A 12,310-nucleotide genomic window follows, 5' to 3' on the forward strand; every position below is an offset into this window, starting at 1 on the left:
TTCATTTGTAGTCATACTTTACTGAAGAATACTTAAGATCTAAAAAAAAAAGAAAAGAAATCTACTGCTGAGAGCAAGTGAGAAAAATGGAAACTCGCTGTTCACTTTACTGTACATCACACAATTTTGAAGCCAAAAAGTGGAGAGTGTGACCACCACGATGATGTGTCCCTTCTGGATATAATGAATTCTGTATGCCTCAAATGTTTTTTTCTTCTTCATACATTAATTTTTGTATGTGACAATTCCATTCGAGTTTTGTGAAGGAATTCTGAAAAAATAAATAAAAATCCAAGATTCTTCAGAACAAAAAAAAAAAAAAAAAAAACTTGTAATGATCTGGTATTTGTTTAAAAGTCTGTGTAATGAGTGACAATGCCTTTTTATGTATGAAGTGTTCCTAGAATTTTGGAAGAGAATTACTGTTGTAAATTTAAAAAAAAAATAAAACAAAGCAAACACGTTTTTTGCAATATTTAATTTTTTTGTCTGAAATTACAGCAATATATCCATAAATACCTAATTATTACACTCAACAAAGAATATATTACATTACAATGAATTCAAACAAGTACATAAAAAAAGAAAACAAAAAAAGAAAAACATTAAAAACCCCATGGTTTCACAGCATCTAACATCCTCCACTGAGTTTGGGCGTGACTGTGTGTGTGCATTGGGCAGGTTTGTATATGCTCTCATCAGGCAGTGGCAGTGCTTTGTGTGAAGCAGATACACACACACAAAGTGATCAAACTGATGGCACGCCTGCTCGGGGTCAGCATAGCCGAAATAAATGACAGTGCAAGCAAACTCCTCACCTGTGCTTCAAAGATGCATTTGAGACACCTCTGTGTCTTACCCTTGCACTAAATTCTGATCAAAAAATGGCGTGTGGTCTGTCTATAACTGCATGCTGTATGCGGTGCTGTATACATGAGATACATACGCCACATGTGATGGGGGTTGGATCAAGTGGCAGGAAAACAAACAGGTGTGTCATTCCCAGATTCTACATCGTCTAAGAGAATAATATAAAAAAGGTAAAAAATTAAAGATATTACAGGCAGTCAGAATTCATTTAAGGCCCATATTAATGGTTTTTGTCAATGACTCATGGTCATGTTAAAATGCGCCATTCACAAGCAATGGATATATATATATATATATATATATATATATATATATATATATAACTGCATGCTGTATGTGGTACTGCATACACAAGATACATGTGATGTGCAGCACAAGTGATGGAGGTTGGGTTAAGTGGCAGGAAAACAAACAGGTGTGTCATTCCCAGATTCTACATCATCTAAGAATAATATAAAAAGGTAGAAAATTAAAGATATTACAGGCAGTCAGAGTTCATTTAAGGCCCATATTAATGCTTTTGTCAATGACTCATGATCATGTTAAAATGCATCATTCATAAGCAATGGATATAAAAAAAATAAAATCTTGGCAAACAAGAACGTCTTCGGGCAGAGCAGATTTTTTTTTTTTGGATTTTTTTTGTTGCAATTTTCCAATTGACTCTCAGCAGGACTGACTCAATTCTTCAAATTGATCAAGCTTTGCTTTCAACATTTTGGCATGCCACCTCTGAAACTTTGGCACAGTAATTGTCAATGGCAAAGATGTTTTGTATATCAAACAAATTATAATTCTTATTGTAAAAACATTTATGGATTTAATTTTTGTGCATGTCAGTTCCTGACAGACTGTCATCGCTTGAGCTCTCTGTGCACACAGGTGAGATATAGATTTCCGAATATCACATTCTAGTACAAACTCCCTTTACTTAAATGAAAGAGAAATCCAAAAATAGGCTGCATGCTGCTTCATGACAAAAAAGACCACTCCGTGTTAGCAGTCTGGAACTTTGAGAGACAGGTGACCACTAGCCAATGATAAAAGACAGTAGACGTCCTGAGTCCTACATATCAGTGGGTATATCATCAGAATGCAGGACTCAAGTTATCCTGTAATGCATGGCCTTGAAGGAAAAATGTTGGCGGTATGTCCTGGGGCCATTGCTACTGTAGTTCAGGCAAAAAGGAAGTGATGTCATCACTCCATGTGTCCTGAAAGGGTTATTCTGACCAGCAGGAGGGCAAACACCAAAAGCAAGCCTTTTGCTTAACGCCCAAAAGCATTAATATATTAGAAAAAAAAATGGCAGGCTTTTTTCTTCCAAAGAACAATGATTTAAGTAATTAAAAACATACAAAATTATTTTTGTTGTTGTTGTTTTGAAATTATTTACAATACAATGCTGAAGCACATCTTTAAAAAACTTTATTCTAAATCTTGAAATAAAACATTTTCCTTTATTTATTAGATGTTTTTTTTTTACTGTCTGTCATAACACAGTACCTCCAGATAGTTCTTCAGGTTATTTTTTTGTTGTCTTTAAGTGCATTTCTAGGCGGGACCTCCATGTTAAAGAGATGGCAGGTGGGCTGAGCTGCATTTTGACTGGTGTTCTTCTCTCTCTATGATGCAGTATGGCTGTCCCTGCAAATCGGAGGCATTCAGAGGCTTTGTTTGTGTTCATGTGTGATTTTGCCCACAGGATTGCATCGGAGGGGAGGTCAGTGGATGGCAAATTCGTGGGCCAGATCTTCTGTTCCTCACCATCACTCTCCAGGCTCTCGGAGTGGACTGAGCATGAGTCTGGGTTTGGGGGTTTGTAAGGGATGTGGGGGGTTGTATGAGTGGGTGGACGGTGGTGCCGTAGAGTGTCACCTGGGTGGATAGCCCTTGAAGTGACCCCTAGACCACAGATTCTGTGGCAGCGTCAGGCACTTCTTAAAGTGCTCCAGCTCTGCCTGTAGGTTCTCCCTCTCGGCCGCAAGCTTCTGCTTCTGAGCCATCAGCTCCTTCAGAAAAAATACACACATTACCCATGAGACATCATCAGACAGATACCTGACAAAACAGATATTTTCTGACAGGATCTGGCATTCAGGGCTGGATCTAATATTTCTGGTGTGGAGTCATGATCTAACACTGCATTACATGGGTATGTTCATTCAACAGTATTTGTGCACCGCACTTGGCATTCTCATGAACGTGATGTAGAGTGTGATGAAATAAAAGGACAGAATCTCTACAAAATGTGATCAAAAGTGGTTATAGGAGACACATTTGAAATGGAAACGGTAATGTGTCTTGGCAGACCATTGGAAATGCACCTTAATATCAGGTATAAATTGGTTCTAAGAGATGTTAGCATTTGTGTGTGTTTCTTACCCCTATTGAGTGTGACAGCTGTTCAGCGGTTAGACTGAGATTATAGTGATGCACCTCCAGCCGTCTGCACTGACTGTGGAGAACTTGTCGCTCAATGCTTTGCTCTAGAGTCAAACAGAGAGAAAGAGACAGGGAGCGGTAAGACTCCTCGGGTCCTTCTCTTACACTCAAGAATCCCCTTGGCATCACATACACCAACACACCACAACTTAAGAATTTGCTGCTCTTCTGTTGGCCAGAACTATGATATCCATCAAGCATCAGTACTGATAGGGACTCAAACCCCTGAACACACATCTTACCTTCTGCATACTCTTGATAAGCTTCAAAGATGGCTTCAATGCCCTGCCACCTAGATGTAGTGGGCTCGTCCTCCTCTGTGTCATCTTCCTTATCCTCTTCCTCAGACTCCTCTGTGGAGAGCTCCTGGCGTGAAGGGTGTGGGGGGCAGTGCTGTCCGTTGGGCTGCAAAGAAGGAGGGTGTGGGTGGGGTTTGGACCGGCCCGGTGTGCTCTGGAGCTCAGGAATGTTATAATGCACGGATGAATCCACTGCATGGTTCTGTTCTGACATGACCAAGGCACCACCTGATAGAGGAAGAGACGTGTTAGCTCTATTAGCTGCTCTGAAAATAGGTCTGTTTACAGTGAGCATGATAAGATGTTAAAATGAAACCTAATGCTCTGTTCAGCAAACCTATTATAATTTATGCAAAATGTTCTCTGGGAATCGAACCATTATCTACCACAGTGTTTCCCAACCTTGTTCCTGGAGACACAACAACAGAACACATTTTCAAACCCTTCTTGCTCAAACACACCTGATTCAACTCATCAACTTATTAGTAAAGAGTCCAAGACATGGAAGAGTCTAAGAGAGTCTGAGAGTCCTGAAATAGATGGGTCTGATAAGGGAGACATCCATAATGTGTACTGTTGGTGTATCTCCAGGAACAGGGTTGAGAAACACTGACTGCTCGAGCCGCAAGAATGCTGCGACTTGCTGCCTACTAACTACATAAGACAGAATCCTGGCTTAAATGGAACTACCTTCCCTACCTTATGCAACGGTCTCTGCATCTATGATCCCTTTAAATGTTGCCTACATAAGAAGTTGAAACAAAGCTATTTTCATTGTGTGATGCATAGGCCATTTCAATTTTATTCATTCAGGAAAAGTTTTTCAGTCTTGTGTCTAGCATTTCTGACAGATGAGAAGCAAATAAGAATGTGCTCACAAGCTACTTATTTGGTACAGATACCTGTAAATAATATCTATATTAAAATTATATTACATAATGTGGGTTTTTGCATCACTTTCAAATGTTTTAAGGACTTTTTTTACTGTTTGTGCCAAAACACCCTTAAATATTTAGCTGGCCTGTCACATGATTGTAAGAAGCACGTTTACAGACACGCACAGTCACACACGTATACTTCCGTATTATAATGGAAGAGCTGGACAGAATAGCAGAAAGGAAATTTAGTTTGGTGTGAGGCTTCTTTTCACCTGTTCAAAAATAAACAGCATGATGCAATGATACATGGTATTTTAGTTTATTATTATATACAGTATATATATATATATATATATAAATAGTGTGATTAGAGTGTTTACACTCAAAATTCCATAAAATAAAAAGTGCACTTCAAATGCCCGGATGATACTCTCAATTAACCAAAAAAACGAAGAGTGGAATGTTGGACGCTTCATACACTGTGCTGCTTCATAAAAACATTTGAAGTGTCTGTGTATTTGAAAAATACTGCTTCTACTCCACTTCATCAGTGATAAAGTATGCAAACACTGTGCGAATATCATTATGGGAAGCAGAAAGTGTCCGACTTGACGCACTGTTTTCATCTTATCAACTTGTTATCTGGGCATTTCAAATGCTCACATTAGCTTCCATTTAACAACACTGTGTGTTTCTTGTGTACAAATTTAGTCTGATTTTCACATTGATCTGAACAAAAGCAGCAGACAGGCACAATAAAAATGCAAATTCACTCTCTGACAGTAGGTGGCGCTTATGAAACAGCAGAAATACAGATGTTATCATGGTCACACTTGTACACAAAGCAGCCCTATGCAAGTGCAACAAAAGATGTTTCTGAAACCTGTTTGTAGAAAGGAAGCCACAGTATTTACATGTATTCAAATAGCCAATCAGATTTTTGTATTTGCTTTGGTGTTTCATAAACAACAATAGATAGTAAAAAACAAACATTTTTTCCCCAAACACTTGCTTACACTAACATATTTTTTGCATTTTAATCTGTACTGAAAAATGCCAGTCCAGAAAAGAGATTATTCTCTATTATTATTATTATTTTTATTATTCTCTTGTAATTTTCAAAACCGGAAGGTGTTTTTGCCTTATTAAAGCATTAATTTCATTCATCTTTGATACATTTTTCTAAAGCAGCGGTTAAATAAATGGCCAATGGTAAATTTTAAAAGTCTGCTCAAGTAAATATATCTTCATATTTATATCTTAAAATATAAATATACTGAGTAAGACAATTTGTTGTGGTATGTCAGACACATGTGACATGTATGTTGCAGAGCACTGGCTGTTTGCGTCCATTTAGATGCAGTCAAATTAAGCATGTTCAGACTTTTAAATCTGGTTTATTTTTATTTTTTTATGAAGTCTGTTAAATCTGATAGCTCCTGTGTGTGTTTACATGCACACATAACACATTTTGTGACATATGTAGCTGAAGATTGATTTGTTCGAATCCAGCAAAAGCACAACTGTTACATTGCTCTGACTGTAAAGTCACCATGAAATAAAAATGGACAGTTCTTATTTTATTATGGAATATTGTCTTATTTATTATAAATAATGAATCTATGCACATCATTCATTTTTACAAATTCATGTGCTCCCATAATCTTTAATCAGAATAACGTCCCTCTTGCAACAACATCTCTTCTCTTTCTCTGATGATGTATACACTGGAGCAATGGCAGAACAACTAGTCACTCACATGAGATCGCAGCAATAGCAAACGAGAACAATCCAATCAATTCTCAATGGACAAAATGTCCCACCCTACATTTTTACTTTTTCAAGGAGTCATTTCACACAGATATATACGTCACAAAAGGGAAGAAAAGCCTATTACAACTTTCATTTCATGGCGACTTTAAGTTAAGTTTATAAGCAATGAAATAACAGAATCTTAAAGAGACTTTGAACTGCTAATTACCTTTACTCTTCTGCAGGGCTTTTTGGGTGGACTGCAGTACTGATTCATGGAACTGCTGGGCAAACTCCTCAGCAATGAAATTCTCCCAGGGTTTGGTCTTTCCGTTGACACTAACGGAACTCTCTTTACTGAACGGGGGCTGTCGCAGACTGTTTAGCAGATTAGAGCTCCTGCCAGGGATGCGGTCATTGGCTCGACATTTGTCAGGTAATGCAGCAGGCAAGGAAGAGTCTTTCAGTCTCAAGGGATCTGAGAGGGATCTGTGATGATCTGAGTGGGAGAGGGGTTCTGCTGGGGGCTGGGGCACAGACACAGAGGGGGAGGGACTGGGGGGCCGTCCATTCAGCAGCTCATCCGAATGGACTGGAGACTGAGATGACAGGTCTGCAAAATAAATAAATAAGTAAATAAATGTTTGCAGGTTGGTATATTCATGAACATAGCAAAACATCAAATAGACTCTCGACCAATGTGGACTGAAGGGACTCTGAAGTTATCATGAGGAGTGTTTCGTACATCCCTGACAGTGTAACACAGATGCTGTGCATCTCCTGAGGGTCATCCACACAGTGAAACACTCAGTACATGTTATGGTAATGAGCTGAAAAAACAGACAATGATGAACATCTGGAGCTGTCAGCTACGGAAGTTCTAAGCGGCCATGCATTATTATTTTTTTCCTTCTTGTTTTCTCATTATAACGACTTATTTTCTCGTTATATCGACATAACGAGAGTTGTTTTCTCGTTATAACGACTTAATTTTCTCGTTATATCGACATAACGAGAGTTGTTTTCTCGTTATAACGATATAACGAGAAAATTAAGTCGTTATAACGAGAAAACAACTCTCGTTATGTCGATATAACGAGAAAATTAAGTCGTTATAACGAGAAAACAACTCTCGTTATGTCGATATAACGAGAAAATAAGTCGTTATAACGAGAAAACAACTCTCGTTATGTCGATATAACGAGAAAATAAGTCGTTATAACGAGAAAACAAGAAGGGAAAAAAAAATAATGCATGGCCGCTTAGAACTTCTGTAGTCAGCTGCTTTCACACACTGACAACACTCCACAGTAGGGATGTGCCCAAACAGTGAATCCAAATTCGGAAAGGCACAGAAAACGAACAACGTGTTCTATGGAGCCACTAAAGGGACATGGTTAGCCGCTTGCTAGCGATAGCCTGTTACATTACAGTACATAAAATTTCAATTACCACATAAACAGAGTAAGGGGCCGTTCACATATCGCGTCTTTTGCGCGCTCAAGTTCGTTATTTCAAATGTAGACGCGCTCATAATGGAAGCGATGCATCGAGATAAACACATTTCAACTTTTCAGAATGCCGCAAGCGCACCGCGGGTCATGTGACAAGAACCAACCAATCAGCTTCATCCTTTCCCGTAACAACATTGAAAGCTCAGCCAAGATGAAGGAACAGCTGATCATAGCTGTACAGGGATAGCCATTTTTAAATAAATTTAGTAGTAGAGCTACTGCAAGCGATTTTTAGTGCTGCAAATCCATTTACACTTTGCTGAAACTTCCGCGTCTTCATGGACAGTGCAAGTCATGGTTGCTTAGCAACGGCGCCCGAACGCTTTGGGGGGAAAGCAGAAAACGGCACGTCTAGCGTTTTCCACGCGTTTTTAGGCGCGATATGTGAACGGCCCCTAAGGAGCGATGACTGATAGGACAATGGCGAATGATTTGCAGATCCTGAGCACCACTGACAAAAATTTAATCTTGTGAAATGTGTGGTAAGTACTGGTGCTCTGTAGTATAAACAGAGTATGTGTGATCGCGAATCTCGAAAGTGGAAGTAAAAAGCGAGCGTGCATTCAAAAGCAATTTCAATGCCCCGCATTTTAATAGCGACTTCCTGATGCCCGCAATTTATATACAGTATAATTACCCAATGATATACTTGCGAGAGAAAGCATTTAAATATATTTTTTTCCTCCCATCTCGTATTTATTCCCTTTAGGGGTTCCGTAGTACACGTCATTTCCTTTCCGAACATGGTATTCGGGCACATCCCTATTCCACAGTGTGTACTCACACAACACGAGTCACTGCATGGACAAACGCACGTGCACACACACACACCTGCGCATAGGGTTGCAGGGCTCCTGCACAGCGGGTGAGGGTTGTGTCTGATGCTGTCTAGAGTCATGCTCTTCTGTTTTATGGCCTTCAACAACTCCTCAACCCTCTCATTATCTGAAACAGGAAGAAAAAATTAGTAAGTGAGAGACAGATAGATATTTACGCTACAGCTTGTGAAAGTATATCCTTGTTTGTTTGCTGCCTTTACACTTGGTCCACATCAAGGCTTCTACCACCCCCTGCCAGTCCTGCATCTAATTGTATTATATGACTCTGAAGTAAGCTCTAGTGTGAAAATGTCCAGCTAAAAAACACAGAGCCTAAGTATGAACACGATAAACAGCATGAGTACCTCTTCTCTGCTGCTGAGTGATGTGGTTGAGGCTGAAGATGGTGAGGAAGCGTTTCTTGTCCTCCAGTTCAGGGCTGTTGTTCATGTCCTCTGGGGTGAAGCGGGTTATTAGGGGGGAAGGAGTAGGCCGCTTGCTCTGAACGGCTGGCAGGGAAGGACTCCTCTCTCTCAGCATGCGCCTCCTCTTCATCCTCTTCACCTCCATCATCTCTTCCCGACGGGCCAGAGTCGTCAGGTCAAACATCTGCAGAAACTCCACCTTCTGTAGGAAGAGAGGGTTTTTTCTCAATAAATACTGCTTTACTGGGGCAAGGTCATTAGAGTCATGATGGAATCATCAAAGATCCAAAAAAACTACACAAAGAAACAATATTTGCAATAACAAACCTTTGATAACTTTGGTAGTAATGCATGATACTATGGTGATTTACCTCAGTGGAATCGTCTAGTTTGAGTGGCGGCTGTTCTGCGACCCTCCTGAGATGAGCTCGCACCTCTTCCTCATCACTCTCATCATAGGAGTCGTCCACCTCATAATAATAACCTACAAAAGATATCACTAATCACTCAGCGACTCTTAGAAATGACCTTCAAATTATGTAAGCTTGACCCACTGGATAAAAATGGTATGAATAAATCCCAGAGTATACTTCAGTTGTAGTGTCAAACACTCAGCTTTTGAAAGTATACTCCAATTGATAATGTGCACAAATCCAGGCAGTCGCACAAGAAACTTTTCTTTTTGATGTTCAATCTCCTCTGTTTCTTTATTAACTGTAACACAATGGCCCAGGCCAGTGTTTCCAGTTTGAGGAAACTAATTATTGCAAAAAAACCGATGCATTTGTGAGCATTTGTGCATACAGTATGAGTGGACAACGCCATTTACGTCACACACACTTTACACATTTTTTGTCATACATGTAAAAACCGAAGCATACTTTGGCATTACTCTGCAGATATATGACCATTTTAGGATTTTATTCATTGGTTAATCATGCAATTAAAAGAAGTGTTCGCAATCCAACTTCTATATTCCAATTTTTTACTTCTATATTAACCCTTACTGTATATAATCTAATTTACTGACACTAAAATGTATCATTCATCAGCTAATATCTGCAGTTGGCTCTCCTGCTCTTTAGATATCAGCACCAGTTTAAAAAAAAACAATAGTCGTTGGTATCATTTTTTTTCTGGGCTGCGTGAACATTTTCAGCATTTGGCTGGCCCGGTTAACTACTTACCTTTCTCTCTGGCTTCTCTGCGTCTTTTCTCCTCCAAGTCCAGTTTGCTGACAGCTCGTCTGTGCTGTTGCAGGAGCTCATCATACACTAACGTGGCATCTGGTGCGAGACGTGAATGCCCCTTGAGGCTTTTAAAAGACCCGCTGGACTTCTGGCCTGTACTCAGCTCTCCGTAAGGCCCTGACCGACTCAGCGGTGCCCTCTGCTGGTTCAGGAAGCTCTGGGTGGATTTTTCAAGCTCCGCTAGGAAAGTGTTTGACTCAGAGAACCCACTGGGCTGGATGGGGGGATATTTATCCAGACTGTCCCTTTTCCGAGATCCCTCTTCCAGCATTTCAGAAGTGTAATGACGCTCATATTTGGAGGGGGGTATAGGAAGCCGGCTGATATCATAGTGACCCAGACTCTGGGGCTCGTGCAAGGTGCGTCTAGAGTCGGTGGAGGTCTCGATGAGCGATGCGGGGTTCCAGAGCGTGGTTGGTGGTGGGGGTGCATGGTCTTTGTGCTGATGTTTTGGGGAGATGAGAGGGGGTGGTGCTCCCAAGAGAGGATGGGCATCCCTGTCTCTCTCATGATCTCTGCAGTTGGGCTCGTGATGGTTTGGTACAGGTCTAAAATCGGAAATACATTTTCCAGACTTTGTTAGCTCTGACCTTTGCAATGCAACAAAACTAGGGCTGCATGATAAATCGCATGCGATATTTAATGCGCATCTTGTCAGTAAAGCCAGTTCTGTAATCAGCGGGAAATCTCCATCACGTGAGTGCTTTCACATGGAGCAGTATTTACTACACAGAGCCGTTGTTCACCTACAAGCTGTGCAAAACCACGATCATATATGAACATGGTTTTGCGCAGCTTGTCAGTGAATAATGGCTCTGTGTAGTAAATGCTGCTCAATTTGAAAGCACGCACGTGATGGAGATTTACCGCTGATTACAGAACTGGATTTACTGACAAGATGCGCATTAAGTATCGCATGCGATTCATCGTGCAGCCCTACACAAAACCACATTACTGTCCCAAGGTTTTGCAATCTAAACGTAACTCACTTGTATCAGTCTTTTGTAAATTGTAGAAGATGCAAACATGTGAGTCACTCTTTGAAGTCAACTGGATTCATACCAACTCTGACGCCCCAACCAAAAACACTAGACTCTGACCAAGAGGACTCAGCAATTGAATTCCACCCCCAACCATTCCAAGTTTTCACTTGGTGTTTAATGGGTCCCATTACCGCGTAGGGGTGCTGAGGGTGCAGCAGCACCCCCACTTTTTTGTGGGCTACACTCCAGGGGGTGCTGCAGCGGTGTTGAAAATAAATGAATGAACAATATGTAATAAAAATAAATCATATTCATTTTATTAATTTGTATATTCATAAAAATTTATTGAAAAAAAAGTAGCCTAAGCCTACAATGACAAGCAACGGTTAAATATGACATAAGTTGAATCAAATTGACTGTGTAAGTCGTTTAAACTGATTAAACTTATTAAACTGACTTAAAAATTATTTGTTGCCATGATTTTTTGATTATATTATAACCTGTAACATGTCTCTGCCGTACCCAAAAAAAATTTCTACAGACAGCAGAGAAAGAGCGAGAACGTCTACCTCAGCAGCAACAAATCTCACATTCTCACATCTGTAGCGCTTATTTTGATCTTTAGGTCTTTCCTATTCTTGAAACAAAATTAATGCTTAAGGTTGATTCAATATTACTCTTAATGAAACACACACACACAACATCAGCAATGCTACAATGACAAAGTCGCTTATATTAAAAATAAAACTTTTATGAACAGAACAAATAAGACCAGCTGTGTAGCGTCTATGCAGGGTATGCAGGTGCATATGGGCCCAGGCAGTTGATCTTTAGGTCTTTCCTATTCTTGAAACAAAATTAATGCTTAAGGTTGATTCAATATTACTCTTAATGAAACACACACACACAACATCAGCAATGCTACAATGACAAAGTCGCTTATATTAAAAATAAAACTTTTATGAACAGAACAAATAAGACCAGCTGTGTAGCGTCTATGCAGGGTATGCAGGTGCATATGGGCCCAGGCAGTTTGGGGGCCCGCCGAGCTGGGGGGAACTTTTAATTGAAACGGG

At 40.0% G+C, this 12,310-nt stretch overlaps 1 protein-coding gene and 1 long non-coding RNA gene across 3 annotated transcripts in view; one reads left to right on the top strand and one right to left on the bottom strand.

Annotated features, from left to right (window-relative positions):
* Window positions 1-440: 440 nt before the first annotated feature.
* Window positions 441-1,314, top strand: LOC107567724 (uncharacterized). The gene is made up of 2 exons (XR_001606671.1): window positions 441-962; window positions 1,257-1,314. It is a non-coding gene; the product is annotated as an uncharacterized lncRNA (long non-coding RNA).
* The window catches only part of gse1b (Gse1 coiled-coil protein b), a 264,508-nt gene continuing 253,439 nt past the window's right edge, over window positions 1,242-12,310 (bottom strand). For both annotated transcript variants that reach the window (XM_016253464.1, XM_016253465.1), the window contains 9 exons: window positions 10,189-10,799; window positions 9,373-9,485; window positions 8,942-9,203; window positions 8,590-8,703; window positions 6,474-6,857; window positions 3,558-3,842; window positions 3,256-3,359; window positions 2,377-2,882; window positions 1,242-1,312 (listed from right to left, as the gene is read on the bottom strand). In XM_016253464.1, coding sequence (XP_016108950.1) covers window positions 2,745-2,882; window positions 3,256-3,359; window positions 3,558-3,842; window positions 6,474-6,857; window positions 8,590-8,703; window positions 8,942-9,203; window positions 9,373-9,485; window positions 10,189-10,799 — 2,011 coding nt within the window. In that variant the 3' untranslated portion in view covers window positions 1,242-1,312; window positions 2,377-2,744. The remainder of the gene's footprint in view (window positions 1,313-2,376; window positions 2,883-3,255; window positions 3,360-3,557; window positions 3,843-6,473; window positions 6,858-8,589; window positions 8,704-8,941; window positions 9,204-9,372; window positions 9,486-10,188; window positions 10,800-12,310) is intronic.

Source organism: Sinocyclocheilus grahami, unplaced genomic scaffold (genome assembly GCF_001515645.1).
Source record: "Sinocyclocheilus grahami isolate Dianchi unplaced genomic scaffold, SAMN03320097.WGS_v1.1 scaffold1184.1, whole genome shotgun sequence".
Taxonomy (NCBI): Eukaryota; Metazoa; Chordata; class Actinopteri; order Cypriniformes; family Cyprinidae; genus Sinocyclocheilus; species Sinocyclocheilus grahami.